This window comes from Haemorhous mexicanus, chromosome 8 (genome assembly GCF_027477595.1).
Source record: "Haemorhous mexicanus isolate bHaeMex1 chromosome 8, bHaeMex1.pri, whole genome shotgun sequence".
NCBI classification, from domain to species: Eukaryota; Metazoa; Chordata; class Aves; order Passeriformes; family Fringillidae; genus Haemorhous; species Haemorhous mexicanus.
The window spans coordinates 29,800,990-29,819,304 of NC_082348.1; the positions used below are offsets into that span (position 1 = coordinate 29,800,990).

The 18,315-nt window shown below is 44.3% G+C and overlaps 1 protein-coding gene across 2 annotated transcripts in view; it reads left to right on the forward strand.

The window, feature by feature from the left end:
• The window catches only part of TMEFF2 (transmembrane protein with EGF like and two follistatin like domains 2), a 132,128-nt gene that overhangs the window by 68,322 nt on the left and 45,491 nt on the right, over positions 1 to 18,315 (forward strand). For both annotated transcript variants that reach the window (XM_059853410.1, XM_059853409.1), the window contains one exon: positions 7,990 to 8,086. In XM_059853410.1, the coding sequence (XP_059709393.1) occupies positions 7,990 to 8,086 (97 nt within the window). The remainder of the gene's footprint in view (positions 1 to 7,989; positions 8,087 to 18,315) is intronic.

The window sequence follows — 18,315 nt, forward strand, 5'->3', positions numbered from 1 at the left end:
GTACCTATTTCTTGAAAACTCTCCTCCAAGGAAGTGAGGCTTCTCTTTAAATTAATGCAAGGCAGAGATGAATAGTCCCTATGTGCTATTTTGGCTTTTTACTCGAAGCTGTTTATGAGGGGAGGCTCTTGGCACAATTAAATGAGCCTACTCTTCCTCATGCTGGCAAGCACTGTCAGTGCTGGTCATTGTACACCTTCATAAAGGTGCTGGCACCTAAAGCTGCGCTGCTGGCAGCCCACAGCCACCAGGCAAACATCACATTTTGTAGGGGGACCACACAGTGGTGCAATAAGCACAGCTGCTTCATGTCAGCTTTCAGAAAGCTTCCAGCAGGGTTTTACTCAGTGAGCCATTCCTTTTGTGACACCATTGGAGTTATTTGCTGGGAGAAACTGGCCTCGACGAGTCGCTTTTAATTTTTTATCACATGCACTGTGGGAGCTGCAGGAATATGCATGAGACAGCAACAAGCAAGTGGTGTTTGTTTAGAATAAACACACTCTGAGTCAGAATCGAGTCCATTCCCTCCTGGCCCTGGCTGCAGAAATGCAGACATGTCCCTGCAGAGCTCTGTGGAGGTCGTGGCCTGGCTTCAGCCAGGGATGCTGCAGGAGCACCTGCTGAAAGGAGAGAGCTGCAGGCACACAGGTGCAGAGGAGCAGAGCTGTTCCTGGGAAACCATTCCCATCCCAGCCACTTTCCCATCCCAGCCACTTTCCCATCCCAGCCACTTTCAGCCACAAGAAGTGAGGTGTACAGGGTGGGAATGCTGCCTTGAGCCCCCAGGCCAGGTGACAGCTGGAGAAGGCTCCTGAGGTTCCAGAGATGTTGGTCTGGGCTGAGCAAGGGGCCAGCTGGGCTGACAGAGCTGCTCCAGGTGTTTGGGAAAATGCTGCTGGAAAACTGGGGGTGGTGGGAAAAGGAAAGAAGACCCAAGAGAGTTAGAAGGCGTGCCAGGAAGGAAGACAGGAGGTACAAAGTAAAGACAGAGCAGCAGTGCTCAGTGATAGTGTGAAACAAATTTTGTGCTTGTTATTCCCCAAACTCAGGGCACTCCCAGGCAGTTTTCTTGCACTACAGGACTCCATATCCAGGGCAGAAGCACAGCCTTCATCCACAAGGTGGGGGTGAACCCCTGTGCACGAGGTGAGCTGCTCCAGAAGTGCTGCTTTCCTGTCTGACATCAACTCAGCATTGGAAGCAAAAAGTCATGAATCAGCCCTGCAAAAGTAGTTTTTAAAAATAATAAACGTGAGAGTTTCTGGTGTTTGTTGTACTCACGAGCATTTTCTCCACTGCTCTAAAGCTTAGGCATACCTTTCAAAACAAATATATACATGGAAGCTGAGATCCTTATGCATTCAGATAATCCACTGGTTATGATTTTTAAGAAAAAAAAGACCATAAGCTGAGAATCACAGTAGAAATACAAGAGCTGAAAAGCACTGCAAATTGAGTCTGACTGGCATCAAAGCAGTGCCAGGCTCTATCTGCATGGTCTTTAGCAATAAGATAAGAGCACATTTTATCAGCAATCTGAGCTGGCTGGCTGCATCTCCTTCTTCCTCAAAAGCACTGCTAGGTATTTGCATCCTGCCAAAGTCATCCCATTAACCTTTTCCAGCCCTTGGCTGAGGATGGCAAGGCAGAGGTATCCTAGGATGGGACCTGGGGCAGTGTAAACCCTGAGAAAGGGGCTCTGATTTCCCAGGCAGCCAGCTCAGGTATGGCACAGCCTCCCATGCTGTTTAAATCACCCATATAGCAGAGAGGGGGTTTCAAGGACTCACACTGCTGTGAAGGAACCATCAAAGGCACGTTGGTGTGAAGGAGAATATTTCATTTCAATATTGAGGAGTTCTGCTCTGGGTCCCCAGCTGGGCACAGACGCCGTTTTCCCCTGCAATGAGTGATTTCCCCAGAGAGTTTATGGGTGTGAGAGAGGGCAAATTTGTATTTATTGAGATGGAGCCAGCTGGCAGGAGTAAAGCAGGGCAAGGCACATCAGAGTTGGAATTTATCACCAATCCTGTAGGCCATTTTCCTTTCCTTGTGACGGTAATGCCGCTCTGAGCCTCTGCCAGACTTGGAGGGCAGAGCCATTGGCGAGTTGATCCCCTGCTTTGCACCCTTCATTTTTCTCACTTTGCAGGTTTTGACTGAGCTAATGCTTTCAGGAAAAAAGGCTTATTGATTAGAGTGAAGTCGCTTGCAGCATCTGGGCTTTTATTGGTGCAGTTTGTGAGGTGTTGTTAGCTGTCTGGTAGTGCTTGTTCTCACACATTTAGTAAATTCTTGCTGGCTTCCTTGCTTAGACCCTTCTCACTTTATCTACTCACCTTCTCACCTGCCCAGAGCACTCCTGTTAGGACTGAAGCACGTGGCAAGATCACCTCAGCTGGTCTGAAGATCATCCTCCTCCACTCCATTTTAATTTGCACATTGTCTTTCATTCTGCAATACAAAAAGGGCCATCAGCTCTCATCTCCACGTGACCTTTGTCTTTACCTAGATTTTCTAGCTGAAAACAAGCATGGATCCTGTTAGGACGAGCTAGAGCAAGCCTTTTTTTGAAGTTTTTCTTTCAACAATATCCCACTCTGAGGAGTCAAGTCAGAAGCAGGGGTTGTGATAAGCACGTGTCTGATCACATCGATCAAAGGAAAACTACATCAGAGTAGTCATAATTCATAATTCATTATAGTCATATTTTGTATATTCAAGCATGTGGTGATGTTTTATATTGTTTCTTTGTTGTGTTCTCCTGTGTAGTTGAAATATATCGAACAAGGATTGTTGTAATAGTCCTAAAAAGCTGCGTGAAGCCTGAGCTGAGGCTTTCTAGAGTTTGCCCTGTTACCTTCAGAGTCGTGTTAGCAAAGAGAGGTTCAGGGATCTGTGTCCAGCCAACGTTGCCACCTGATGGTCCCTCACTCCTGTGGCTCCCCAGCTGCTCTTTGTGACACTGTTCACAGGGGTCCCAGGATGAGGGGAGAGAGGAGAAAGTTGACTCCATGTTTAGAAGGCTTGATTTATTATTTTATGATATATATTATATTACTACTATACTAAAAGAATAGAAGAAAGGATTTCAGCAGAAGGCTGGCTAAGAATAGAAAAGGAATGAATAACAAAGGTTTGTCTGTGACCCAGACAGTCTGGACAGCTGGGCTGGAATTGGCCATTAATGAGAAACAACCAGATGAGACCAATCCCAGACCCACCTGGTGCATCCCACAGCAGCAGAGAATCATTGTTTGCAGTTTGTTCCTGAGGCCTCTCAGCTTCTCAGAAGGGAAAATCCCAAGGAAAGGATTTTTCAAAAAACATGTCAGTGACAACTCTCCCCACACCCCTTCACTCCTCACAGTATGGTCTGTGGGGCACGGTACCTGCATGTCCCCCGTGGCACTTTGTGTGCCAGACCAAGATGCTGTGCACACTCCTAACCATCCCCCTGCAGCTGCTTTTCTGGAAATTGCAAGGAATTCATTACCACCCTTACTTTGCCACTCATCAAGCACCTTGGGAAGACACTGAGCAAGGGTTATTCAGCAGCTCAAGCTCTGAGATTTTGATGTCTATTGTGAAAAATGCGTATTTTATGATTGGCTTTTTGCAAATATTAAAATGAATATTAGATGTGTTGTGTTAGAAAGTGATGCTGCATTAATTCTCTTCAGTAGTGTGTTAAATATAGTTTTAGGTTATTTTAAAAAAATGTTAAAATAGAAACTATGCTATGTAGGATACTTTTTATAAAGAAAGGACTTGCAGGGAGATAGCAGCCACAGGACACCTCAATCTTTCAGAGAAAAAGAATTTATTGTTCCATTATCAGAAGAAAAGAACTTCTTCCCACCTCGAAGTCGCTGTTAGGGTTAGGAGGAAGAAGCTGAGGATGCCCAGACAGAATCCTGTGTTTGAATGGAATTGATGCATCATGTATGAGGTGTATGAATGTGCAACAGGCTGTTGTTTTTAAGGGTTAATCCTCTGTTAACTGTGTCCTTTTTCGGGCTTGTGCTGCCCAGAAAAGGTACCTGGACTGTCCTTAACTCTTTGTTTCTATTGTCTCATATTGTCTTAATTCAAATTGTCTAAATTATTATTACTGTAATTGTATTACTGTGTTTATAGCTATTTTATTACTATTAAACCTTTAACATTTTAAAAACAAGTGATTGGCGTTTTTCACATCTATGTTTTAAAACCTCTAAACCACTGATCCAGCCCCTAATAGAGCATGAGTCTGGGAAGCTGTGTGGGTCAAGTCCTAGCATGATTTTTTGGGGCTGTAGCTACAACTATTTTGTAGGTCTGTACCTCCAGAAGACTTGATTCAAAGAATGTAGAGAGAAATTAGAGGTGGCTACAGTGGCAGTGGGCATTTTTGGGGCTTTTAGTTTTCTCCTGATGTTACAGGAAATAAGCACAGGGTCAAACCAATCTACTGATGATACTTTCAATCTGGTTTTTTTTCAGCTAGGGAGACAGAGTAAAATGCCTCAGAAATTGTTTCTTTCTTGTGGGACCTGCAAACAATACAGACATTCTTGAAATCACAGCTATCTCATCAGAGCACTGTGAGAATGCCAGAGAAGGACCAAATGATTAAAACAGGAGCTGTTGTGGTTCCCACAGTCCATTGACTCTGTAAATTGTGTGTGGTGCCTTCACAGCTGAGAATTTATATTGCTTAGGAGATTGACATAGTCTCTGAAGTGACTTCCAAGTAATGTTAGTGACCTTCTAACCCTTGTTAGCACATTTCTTTGGACTCCAAGTTGATAATATTGCTTAAAATTTCTCAGTTGTGTGAGTAATGAGTGGTGGCCTTCAGTGATTAGCCTTCCTGGAGCCCTACTATGTTCCTGCAGGGTCTTGGTGTTAAAACCTCAGTAGTTGCTAATATGAAAACTACCTAACATGCATGAGAAGGAGACTTATTCTCTGATTTAGAAGAGGAATCCAGAAACTAGGTTATTTTTTGCTAACAATTTTCTCCAGTTGGGTTAGAAAAGAAGTGCAAATCAGCAAGTGCAGTGAGGGGGAAAAAAGAAAAAAGAGTCACCTTAGCAAATAAGCATCCACTAGTCCTCAAGCTAGAAAGCAGCAGGAAATATTGGGAAAATAACTCGTTGTAAGATGTCTGATTTATCAAAGCAGTTATCTGCACAGCATGGAGAAAACAACCCTGTGTGTGTCAGTTCTGGGTGTGGGTGCATATGCCAGTGGGTATGTTTGTGTAGGGAGAGAAAACACACCTGTAAGAAATGTAAAGAATCATGTTATCTGTATTACTGACAACAGAAGGAGCATAAGCAGGAGATAAACAGCTGTCTGTTTTAGTAAGGACTGCTGCACATTTGCACATTTAATGACAACATGCACATTGACTGTGGAAAGCTGGTCACTGGGCTTCTCCAGAAAAATATGAAGGAGTGACCTATTATTTTCAAATAGAAATGCAGAACTGCAGTGTGCTGTAGAGTGGATGGTCTTCTCCAAATCAGTTACTGCTCTTCAGCATGCTCAGTCTTTCAAATGCCTTTTTTAGGGGTTTAAGTAGCTGTTTCACTTGCTCTGTGATGTGGAGCTGTGTGAGGTCCCTGGCCAAGCGACACGGGCTGGGCAGTGATGAAGGGAAGCATTGCAGGGAGGAAGAGAGCAGGGCATATGTTTTAAATTAAAAGGAAATGCAAGGGAAGTGATTTGCAGAATTACAAAATAAAGAAATTAAAGCTCCATTCCATAAAGTATGTATTGTCACCCTCCTGAACTGGAGCAATTGTCGTGTTTCTGATAGGTGAGGAATGCTTGGCTGTTGGAAGAAGTCATCTGCCCATAGGTGCCAGGACACTTGTTACATGTCCTGCCTAATATCTTAACCACTGGAAATCCCCTGCCACAGTTGGCTGTCAGAGTTAGCTCCTCAGCAAGAGAGATTTCTTTGTTTAAAATGTAAATGAAACATTGCAGGGATGCAGCTGCAGGGAGGTGGGGAGGATCTCACCTGAGCCCCGTGATGCTGTGGGGCCAGAGTCACACGGGCAGCAGGTGGGGATGCTGATGGAGTGAGGATGTGGCACCTGGACTCCTTGTCCCCCCTCATACCTTGGCCTTTATAACGTGTGAGCCCCCAGAGTTTCTCAGTCATTCAAGGAAACAGAAAAACCAGAGCTCAGACCTTCCCTGCAAAGCCTGACAACACAGTAGAACAAAAATCCAGAGTGTGTTTTTCCTGGTTTCCCCTTTGTTTTTTTGTACATGAATTTTATGGATATAAAGGTGAGCAAATTTGTACAAATAGAGCAAAACTACCTTTTTTTTTTTTTTTTCCTTTTGGGATAATCAGATAATCAGAATGCTTTTCATAGGTGATTTTTTTTTCCAGTCTAATATAGTCTAAATTCAAGCATGACTGATAGAAAATTAATGCAGCACAGTCCATACCTAAAAATACCAACACTTCCTTTGACTATATTAAGGCTCAGGAAAAAAGCATTTTAGATAAGATCTACCTTTGCTATTGCTGTGATTTCCATCACTATAGTATCTAAGCTTATCACCATATTTTAATATACTTGTTTCCACATTCTCTGTTGGGAGGAAATGATATTATTCCTGTTATCACATAGTGGGAAGCATGGCAGAGGTTATGTAACTTGTCCAGGACAGGGAAGCAAATTTGTTGAAAAACAGGCATTGGAGTCACCCTTGCTCTTGGAGGGGCAGCAGCCCTTTCTCCTCAAACAGCTTTGAGGACGGACGAGAACCCCAGACTTTTTTGAGTAAATAACAAAAGCAGCTTTCTCAAAGTCAGAGCCCCCTGCCACAGCAGCCTCTGGTAACACCCTGGATGCACATCAGGCAGATGATTTGTCCTGTGGGTGCCACTGGGGCTGCCAGCACACCCCAGCCTTGGTGGGCTGCACCCAGGTGTGCAGAAGGCTGCACCACCACAGTGCTGACTGCAAATGCAGGAGAGGTGGCACTGCAGAGGTCGGTGGTGCAGATAACAACATCAGTCTGAGCAGAGGTGATTGATGCTTAAAGTCTGTGTTGGTTTAATAACTCTGCAGCTGGCAGAAGGATATCTCTAGGTACAGTGTCTCGCTGGAGTGTGGCATCTTTCAGAAGGTACCAAAGGGTGTGTAACACTTCAGTAGAAACATAGATAATGTTTCTTTTGGATCTTTTAGCAAACTTTCTTCTTGGTACCTTCCTCAGTGGTCTCTTTCTGTCTTTCAGCACTCAGCCATCAATTTTTTTTTTTTTTTTTGCAGTCCTCTTATACCCAAATTATGATTTTTCCTTTAGTCCCTTCTTGTTTTTGGCTTAGGGGGCCAGGTACACACCTTACACAATTGCAGACATGAGCATTGACTTTCCCCTGGTTTCAGATTTAACCTCTGCTGGAGATTGTCCTCTCCTCTGGACAGCACTAAATCTTCCCTGCCAGAGATAACTAGTCCTTGGGGCTCATAGCTGTGCTTCTGCAGAGAAAAATGTTTTGCCTTTGGAGTGGGCTAGATTGCACCACGCAGCAGGTAATTTCAAAACATTTTCAAGGAAAGGATCCCCTTGGGGCCACCTCAAGGCCTTCATGGGCAAAGGACACGAGGCACCATGTGATGCTCTCAGTGCCCTCCATTATTTTCCCAGGGAAGAAAGCAGCAGGCTCAGCGTGGACACGACCTTCCTGGGCTGCAGCTTGAAGAGGTCATTGATTAAGGGGAGAGGGGAGAGGAAGGGTTTTTCTCTGGTTTTCCTTTGAACTGTGTAATTGAGGGGTTTGTCACAGGCCAGCATGGAAATCTGCGTGTTGTTGGCCCGCTCAGGAGCAGTGCTGGCCAGCCTGCAGCTTTGTGAGCAGCACATTGGGCTGATGCAGTGAATAGATTTTTCTAGAGAGAGAGAGAGAAGTGCTTTGCTACAGGGCTGTCTTTACTAATGTGTACTCTTCTGCTTTCCATCAAACAGTCAATGAAGGCTCAGGTGAAACCAATCAAAAAGAGACATCGACCTGTGACATTTGCCAGTTTGGGGCGGAGTGCGATGAAGATGCAGAGGATGTTTGGTACAGTAATTTGCTCTACTCTTCTATTTTCATGAATGTTGTATTATTTAAAGGTACTATGCTTTAGAAAGCATTACAAATGTTAGATACTCTGTTTTCTGCACACAGAGATTCATCTCAAAGTGACTGAGGTGGTTATCACTCTGAAAAAATGGATAAAACACTCTGGTTTGTAATTTTGGAACACGCACGATTTAGACCAAGTTTAGTTGTATTATTTAAAGGTACTATGCTTTAGAAAGCATTACAAATGTTAGATACTCTGTTTTCTGCACACAGAGATTCATCTCAAAGTGACTGAGGTGGTTATCACTCTGAAAAAATGGATGAAACACTCTGGTTTGTAATTTTGGAACACGCACGATTTAGACCAAGTTTAGTTGTATTATTTAAAGGTACTATGCTTTAGAAAGCATTACAAATGTTAGATACTCTTTTCTGCACACAGAGATTCATCTCAAAGCGACAGAGGTGGTTATCACTCTGAAAAAATGGATGAAACACTCTGGTTTGTAATTTTGGAACACGCACGATTTAGACCAAGTTTAGTTGTATTATTTAAAGGTACTATGCTTTAGAAAGCATTACAAATGTTAGATACTCTGTTTTCTGCACACAGAGATTCATCTCAAAGTGACTGAGGTGGTTATCACTCTGAAAAAATGGATAAAACACTCTGGTTTATAATTTTGGAACACGCACGATTTAGACCAAGTTTAGAAACACAGTTATCCATTTTGTTGCCATTATAACTTATGTTGTTCCATCTGGGGTTTTATAGCTTCATACTTCAGTAAAAAATAGAATTGGGAAAAATAATTGACCTAAAGCTTTTCCAGTTAAAAAGTGTCATTAGTATTATCATCATGTTAATTCATGTGTGGCATTAGAAAGGCTGGGAAATCTGTCTCACTTTTTCCTATTTTGTTGGAGTTGAAAACCTTGCTCTCAATTGCTTGAAAAAATGAGAGTGTGCATTTAGACATTTTCTCAATGGAAATGGTTTTAATTTTTAGTTTTTAAAAGGAGTTTCAAAATTATTCAGATTTTTTTTTTTTTGTTTTAAACCTTAATTACAAAAGCTGAAGGGAAATAATTCTCTCAACTCAGACTGTTATTTTTCATTTTGCCTAGGATATATGCAAGCTTGCATTAAGCCAACTCTGAGCTAATAATTTCATTGTGATTTTGGAACAGCCAATAGATCAAAAAGGTCACTATTCACAGAGCTATATTTCTAACACTGCCCTAATGCCACACTCTTAACTAAAACAGATTTAGGGAGACAACAAAACAACCATGCAAATGTCAGAGCTGCTGTGTGGATGGTGCCTCTGAGGCTGTGGGCCAGTGGTGGCTGAAGGATGGCTACACAAACTGGGCAGTGAGGTGTCAGTAAAGCACTGAGGCCAGAGCTCTGGTGTGGAGAGCCAGACTGGAGCAGAGAGCAGTCCATAAATGAATGGTGAACATGATAGCTGAGCAGTGTTGGCAGCTGACCCCAGCCAGGCAAGGCATCTGTGCACCCTTGGTCAGGCATCACATTAGGAACAGTTCTCCTGTTGAGTGAAGGAGCTCAGGAATATGGTCATGGTTATCCATCTGTGCTCTTTTTGGTTTTGTCTTGCCAGCCTCTTAGTAATCTCTGGTTCTAGTCCTTAAAAAAACCTGGAGCAAAAAAACAGAGTCCTTGCTCTGGCTTCGGTCACCAAAGGAAATTGTGGTGTTGAAAAACAGGAGCAAGGTGCATCATGGTTATAGGTTTCAGTAATGTAATGAAATTTGTGAGTAAGAAATTGCCTAATGTTGACTTTGCTTAAGAAAATTACCCCAGGTGTTATGATTTTCATTGTCTCCTTGACTGCTTGTCCTTGAGAGCTTTGGTGGTGCAGTGTAGAAACAAAACCACGGTGAAATTAATATATCAAAATTCACAGTCTAGTGCTCATGTTTTCATAATTAAGTGTGCTTCCAAATTGGAAGGCAGGAGAAGAGAGGGGCAAGGAATAAAATTAGCTACAAGATAACATTATTAATCATAAGCACTGAGTAGCAGTGTTTATTTTTTTCCAGAAATAGCTTGCTAAAACTGCCTGATCCAACTTACCCCAGTGTTCCCACTGCAGCTTTGGCACAGTCTGATTCCTCCCCTTTGAAACAAGCTGGCTTTTACAGAGCAGCAGGATGATGGCAGGAGCTGAGGTGCTCAGCCTCAGGCACTCTTTCTGCAGGGGAAGGTGCTTCTGGGGGCAGGAAGCAGGGAAGGGCTGGCTCTGGGAAGATGCTCCCAGACAAACTGTTAGGAGGCAGGAAAGCCAATTCCCATCCAAAAACCCAAACCCCATCTAAAGCCTGTGAAAGGTCTGCTTTGAAGTAAGCAACTTCACAAGCCAAAACTGAGATCTATTTTCCTGTCCTTGCCCCCCCTGGTTAGTCTTGGATAAGCATCTTCCCATACAATGAGCCTTCTCATTATTTTTAATTCTAGAATAAAAGTGGACTATGTATGGAGGTTGTAGATCCCTCTTTCCAATATATGTTAGCTGAATTTTCATGTTTGGCACCAGAGGCACTTGTTGCCCCACTCCCCTTGCTGAGAAACGTCAATTTATTATTTGTTCCCTTTTTTTTTGTGGATCAAGTATCAGCTGTGAGCAGGGCTCCTTGAGCTCTGTCACCTGACTGGTGAGGTTTGTAAAATCCAAACCAGGCCAGCAGTTCCTGGTGGTCCTGGGACCTGCTATTACAGGATGTCAGTCCCAGCACCAGCAGCAAATCCCTGTCAGTCAGGAGCACTCTGAGGGTGCAGGGGCAGTGCCTGATCTGCCCCAGGTGAGAGGAGCACAGGCTGGTAGCAGAGCCAGACTTCAGAGAGCTGATGCAAGGCTGGATGTTTGCCTACTATTTCCAGGGTGCCAGAGTAGATCAGGAAAGGGAGCACAGGTGTGATAGCAGATGTGGTTGGGCTGCTGATGATTTAAAGTGACAATTGACATTCTTCAGCATTGTCACAGCCTATATTTTGCAGAGCGATTTCTCTGGTTTAACTCTTTTTTTTTTTTTTTTGGTTATTCATTGCCAGTTGTCACTCATCTAAATTGTGCTATTGTACTCTGTCCCCATTATTTTTACTTCTTTTTATTTGTGAAAAACCAATCTGTTAATGGCTAGACTCCTGGGATTCTAATGGGGGTTTGGCACACAGAAGATTTCTTGAAGGGGTAAGATTTGTGTGAACATTTTCTGGAAAGTACAGAGGAAAGGCAGGAGAGAAACCTCTGTAATAACAGGTTTTCCATGGCATGCAGAAGCACACATGTGTTATTATCCCATTCTGCAGTCAAGTATCATGAGAGTGAATGCAATTTGGCATTCCATTAGTGAATCTCCTTCTCTAAGTTAAAAACAAAGACTGTTCACTTGAAAGTCTTTAACATCTTGCTGCTTTAATATGTGAAAGCTTCTTGTCACTAAGAGGATTGTGTATTACTGGCATTATTCCCACCTTTAATGCATTTTGCACCAGTGGGCTTCATGAATATTTAAAGCAGGGCAGTGGCCACGCTCTTTAGCACGGGGCTGCAATCTATTGGTAAATCTGACATTTGGTGTTGCTTGCTTTGGCTTTTATTTCTGAGCTGGCTAAGGAATAATTGATTTTGTAAGACAGGCCTACTCAACAGAACACCCTGAGAGATACACTTAAAAGGAATTGAAGAATGAGGCGTAACGTTGTGAGCCATGGTGGATTGCTCAGCTCTTCCAAAAAGCATCTGTGAAACACTCAGTGTACATGAGCAGTGCTCACCAAATGGAATGCCTGCTCTCTGCTGGGGTGGCTTAGGGTCAGTGCAGAACCACGTCAGAAACCTGGGCTCCAGCATTGATCTCCTTCTTGTGAGCCACTGAGGAAATACCAGCACTCCCTGCACTGGACAAGGCATGGTTTGGATTGGAAGGAGATAAAGAACAAGAAAGATCCTTTGGTTGAGTTTCCAGTTGGAAAATGCTGACAATAGAGAGGACAGGAATATTTTCTTAAAACGAGATTAAAGCCTGCAAACCTCTGACTTGCAGAGTTAATCAAAATCAAAATGATGAATTGGGGTTAAGTATGCAAACTTTCCCTTTGCATTCCAATACCAGCAGGTCAGCCAGCAGCAGAGTGGAGGTGCTGCAGTGCCCATGGTAAGATGCAGGATGCTAGCTGCAAGGCAGGCACACAGCAGTGTGCTCAGAGAGAGCTTCCCCTGCAGCCTGGCTTGTGCAAGGAGGTGAGGAGGCCTCTTGGGAAGGATGCAAGTTTGACAAGGAAGTCTCACAGATATGGATGCTTAGCAGAAAGAGTTTTAAATGTGGAGTCTGATGAAGGAATAGAGATGGAATAAAGTTTTGATCTAGAAGAAAAGAATTGCTGAGCCAGTCTCACAGATAACCAAGGAGGCAAAGGGTGTGTTACTTAGAGGGGGTTTTATGGCTTAGAGCAAAGGATAAACCCACCCAAACAAGATGTTTTTACCAAGCAAGAAGAAAGCACAGGCAAACAAGCCTGCTGATGTGGCAAGTAGAAAAAAGGTCTCAGAATTTTCCTCTGCAAGAAAACTGAAAAACAACTTCCAGCTTAAACTGTAATGTACAGACTGTGGGTGATTGGAGAACAGTAACATGAATGTGGTAATTACAGCAGTTATGATAGGCCATAGAGAATAGTTCAGGTATGGATTGGTTCTGCTGTGTGAAGATGCTCAGCAAAGAAAAGTAAATAATGCACTGTAACCAAAGCCAAAGGGTCTCCAGGCCTGCCTGCAGCTGGAGCTGACAGCTGTGGGCACAGCTCTGTCACCCACAGCCCTGCACTGCTGTAACACCTTGGATACAACAAACTGCATTTTGGGGAGCTGCCTGGAGTCCCACATCCCTCATTTAGGCTCTTACAGAGGCCTCCTCCAGAGTGCTCCTCTGCCTGCCCTTGCTCCCTCGGGAGGCTGCAGGTGGAGGAGAGAGGCAGCACTCCCTAACCTTGGCATGGGCCACTCAAGGGTTGGTACCAGAGATAAAAAGGTGCCTAAATGCCCCTGCTGCTTCCTGCTCACCCCAAGGACTTCTCCTTGCCTGGGAGTGGAGTGTCATGCTCTGCAGGAGGCACTGTGCACTGTGCTAGGGAACTTTCTTCCCTCCTCACAAGCCCACACTGGAGGAGCCTTTTCCATTCCTTGCAAGTGGGCAAGGATCCCGCTGGACAGGCTCAGCTCAGGAGAATATTCTGAAGCCATTCCTGAGGGTCACTGATGACCCCAGGCTGGGACTTGGAGGGAGGCATCCAGGCCTGAAGGAAGGAGCTGGGCTTGTTCAGCGTGTGGGTCAGTGGGGAAGGAAGGAGGGCTGGTCCCAGGCCTGCTGAGCCCCTGGGTGGCATTCCCGAGGGGCATTCCCAGGTGAGGCAGTGACACTGCAGCATAATTACAGCAGGTCCCTGCGCCCTGTGCCTCTGTCCACATGGCTGGGACAATAAACTCACCCACAGCAGACAGGCAATACACAAAAGGTATTTCTGAGATGAGCTCTTTCAGTCCCCTGTTTGATATTTTACTGCTAATCACTGGTGCATGTAGTTTGGGTAAATGCTCCTATAAGGCAAGCAAACAGCCAGAAGCACATGAGGAGGGTGAAACCACATTCTCATGCAAATTAGTGGCTCTGTACATGGGAGCTATCTGTGCAAATCATGCAGCTGCCATCTGCAGCGACCCCTGCAATCAATACTGCCCCAGCAATCAATATTTATCTTTATTATTGCATAGAAAGAAAACATAAAAGAAACTAATGATTTTGCCAGATTCTGGATCCACGCAGCAATTAGGTCAGTCAGCTTTGGGTCCCTTCCCCCTTCCATCAGTTGCTCTCAAGCAGAGCATTTGCAAACAAGATGCTGTGCTGCTATCAAGTACTAAAAGGTGGTTTGAAGTCTCACATATATTACATGGGTATTGGCTGCTTCATGTTCAGCAGTGTGTATAATAACTGTGTGTGACCTACTTGTTCCAGATGCAGAAACAACGAGCTGCTCTAACATCTGCAATGTCCCAGGCATTATACAGTAGATACAGTGCTGTTTTCTGTTGCTTTTCCTTCTCTTCCAGTGAAAATATAGATCTGTGTTCAGAGCTGGGCATAGCACTTACACATACATGTTGGACTTGTGCTCAGATAAGCACAGGAATGGAATAAAATCATTTAAAATGTGCAATTCTGCAAAAACTTACATTTCTGCTTAACTTGAGATCATACCTAAGGCCCGAAGTCCTGCTGCTGCATAAATCTTCACATGGAGATTAGTAGTCATGTCTAATAAGAGTCCAGGCAAGGGTCTGCAGAGGGAATGAAAGGCACTGGAGCACAATCTCTGCATTGCACAGCAGCAGATGACCAAGCAGGGTGCACCCTCTCACACCCAGGTCACTTATCTTAGCCCCAACCTGGTGGCAGGGCTACCTCCAGTGCCTGCCCAGAAATCAGCCCACTTCTGTCTCTGTTACCTGGCAATGTTTCATTTGGTGTGTGTTCTGTGCTTTAAAGATTTTGAAATAAAAGGGAAGCCGCTGACTTCCAGAAGAACTGTTGAGATAAGTGTAGGGACACCATTCAGTGGGCTAAGAGTCAGCAGTACTGGAAAAAAAGGTAGCCTAAGCAACTGGAAATTAGTCAATGAAGCACTTGCAATGAAAGGGAAAAACATGAGGGATATTAGAAAAAGCAAGATGATGCCTCACATCTGTATGTTATTTTTTAATTACAAAGGCAGCTCTAAGAAAGAGACAGATGGCTTTTCTAGGAGGCTGGTCAGCCAGATCCTGCTGCCTGGAGTATGAGAGCTGAAGGGAGACCCCAGCCATGTTTCTTTGTTTGGGACTTGGGGAAAAAAATGCCACGTGAACAGACACAAAAGGGGGAAAACTAGCAAAATACAAAATTGTAGCTTGAATTGCTGTCCACAGCACATACAAGAAAAGCATTGCAGCAGCTCCAGCTTGGTGAAAGGTTTGGCTTCTTGGAAACCAGTGTCTAGACATCATGTTAGGGTCAGAAAATAAGGTCCCCAGGTGAGCATTGCATGAATGCCATGGTTCCTGTCAGGTTTCTCTCTGGCAAGCTGCTGAGATATTGTAGGACTCTTTCAGAGGGCAGTCTCAACCTAAACTGCCCTAGGTGTGAAAGTGACTTTGTTCCCAAACATAAACAGGGAAAGATCCCCACAGCCTTCAGAAATACCCTAAATCAAGCCAAAATTAGGTGGTTTTCCTCTTTCTCAGAAGGAGCCAGGAAAGGTATGGAAAAAGCAGTTGGCTTTATCTTCAGCAGCCCTGAGAAAAGCCATTGTCCAGATCTCCAGAGGAGGAGGAGGAGGAGGAGGAAATGAGCACCTTGTGTTTCTAAAGTGATTGCACTACTAGTGGCCTGACTAGAAAGGTAGTGCTTGGAAAAATGATGGCTTGTTTGGCCAGCTGGTGAAATTGTTGTACTCTATATATATATTTTCTGGCTTTAGTTAAAACCAGCCATTTTTCCCAGTCAGGTGAGTTTCATAGAATCACTTTACCATCTCTGCATCCTTCATCCTGTGCCCAAATAGCCTATTTAATTTTGAAGTGAGACTGATTCTCAACTCCTGTAAGATGATGGTTGGGAGAATTTGAACTTTCTCTCTGTTGAGTCAACACAATCCTTCAGAGACATGTGTTCATTTGAGTAAGTCCTGCCTTTCCAGATTCTCAGGATTTATTTTCTTAATAACATGCTTAAAAAAAACCCCAAACTTGTTTTAACATAGCCAAGATTGTCTGGAGTTACTTATACTTCATAGTGTTTTATTACCAATACACTTTGGAACACTCTGGTAAATAATTCAGCCTACACAAAGAAATTGGCTATATTTTCTCTATACATCGAGGAAGTCTGTCGTGCAGACTATATATCATGGCTCTAAATGTTCTCAGATAAATGCAAGCCCACATTGTACTCCATCTGTACTACTCACCCAAGCAGGTTTTTAAGGACCCTGTATGACACATCCATCTCTTATCCAAAAACTAGAATCTCTAACATTTGGGTTTGTAATAAAAATGGCATTTTTTATCTTTTGCAATTACAGCAAAACCTGCTGTGTGTCCAGGGAATAATACTCCACACAATCATAAAGCTTATAGATCTTTTTTTTCCCCTTTTGCTCCTCTTTTCAGATGCTCACCCAAACTTGGTTTTCAGTTCAGAAGGTGAACTTCCAGCCTAAGGAAGTCAGTGGAAGTTACCCCACTGACTTCAGTGAAACAAAAGTTCTCTCCCTGTTGGATAACTATGGAGTAACTTCTCAGTGGCCTGTGGAGCCTTTTGCTGGTAGAAGGGAGAACAAACTGAGTTGTAGTGTGAGTGCTCTGGCAGTCTTACAGTGCAAAGGAATAACTTGGAAATTGCGATGATAAAAGCAGAATTTGCCTTACTGACTGCTTCAGTTGCTTCAGAGGAAATATTGATTTGTGAAAAGCCAAAAATAATTTCTGAGATTTTGGGAGGTTTTCATGTCTTACCATACCATGCTCTCGTAGGAGCAAAACACAAATTCTTCTGAAATTCAAGGGGAGGAAGGCTTGTAAGAGACACAGTCATCATTTGTCTTTGCAATTAGTAGTCTGTCAACATTAGAGCTGGGGAAAAAAAGCTGCAGTAATTTCAAAAGTGTGGCTCAGCACAGACCAATTTTCCTGTTAGGTTTCCATGGCCAAGGTGCCTATCTCTGTGTGTGGATGGGACACGTGGAGAGGTGGGTGGTCAGCAGGGAGGAAATGTAAAGCCAACTTGCAGTTAGTCCAGCTGGCTGTTTGCTGCAGAGTGGGGAGGAGCTGCAGTGGCTGCCCACCTTAAGGGGCTTGGGTGTAGCCATGATATTTTATGAAAAATCCTTTCCTTAGGATTTTTTCCTCCTGAGAAGCTGAGAGGCCTCAGGAACAAAATGCAAACAATGATTATCTACTGCTGTGGAATGCAACAGGGGGATCTGGGATTGGTCTCACCTGGTTGTTTCTAATTAATGGCCAATCCCAGCCCAGCTGTCTCGGACTGTTTCAGTCAGTCACAAGCTTTTGTTATTCATTCCTTTTCTATTCTTAGCCAACCTTCTGCTGAAATCCTTTCTTCTGTTCTTTTAGTATCGTTTTAATATAATATATATCATAAAATAATAAATCAAGCCTTCTGAAACATGGAGTCAACTTTCTCATCTCTTCCCTCATCCTGGGACCCCTGCAATCACCGTCACAGCTTGGGGAGGGTTTTGGGGACACTACCCAAGGGGGGAAGGGAGATTGTCCTCTCCTGCCTTCCCTCTGCCTGGCTGGGGGGCTGGAGTGGCTCACCCAGCACGAGCAGGTGAATTTAAGGTTGCTGTGCCAGGGGCAGCTGGAGGATGCCACCATCGAGGTGCTGTGGCTGTGGCACTGTGTTAGCACTGCCCTGCCCCATACCCATTACAAGGGTGCACGTGTGTGGCTCAGCATCGTGTGAGGCAGCAACAGCATCCCTCTCTCTTTTCAGGCAGTGTCTAGGTACAACATATGCATGTGGCAGCATGGTGGAGAGCCACCATTTCATGTGTCCAGATCAACAGGGGAGCAAATGAACTCAGAGTTTGGGGGTTTTTTTACTCCTCTGCCACCAGCTGTGACCAGAGTTTTCAGTCCTGGGTAGGAAAGCGTCCCAGCCTTCTGAGCACATCCCTTGATCTGCATTGGGAGGAATGGCTTTGGCAGTGTGTCTTGTGCTCCTGCTGTAGTAGAGGGTGCTGTAAGGATCACCCAGCTCCCGCTGCTTTGTGACAGGGACACAGGAGGGTCCCTTTGTGCCCTTGTGAGCACATCCCTTGATCTGCATTGGGAGGAATGGCTTTGGCTGTGTGTCTTGTGCTCCTGCTGTAGTAGAGGGTGCTGTAAGGATCACCCAGCTCCCGCTGCTTTGTGACAGGGACACAGGAGGGTCCCTTTGTGCCCTGCAAGGGCAGTGCCATGCACGGGTGCTGCCCGGAGCTGTGAGAGGCTCGGTTTGTGCCCCCAGGGCGATGTTGGTTGTGTAAGCCCATGGCTGGGAGAGCCTGGGCTCACCAGGCTGTGAAAGTGCACATAAGGGATGATAATATGGTAATGCACATCAGATATTAATGTGCATTGACACGTTATCGTCCG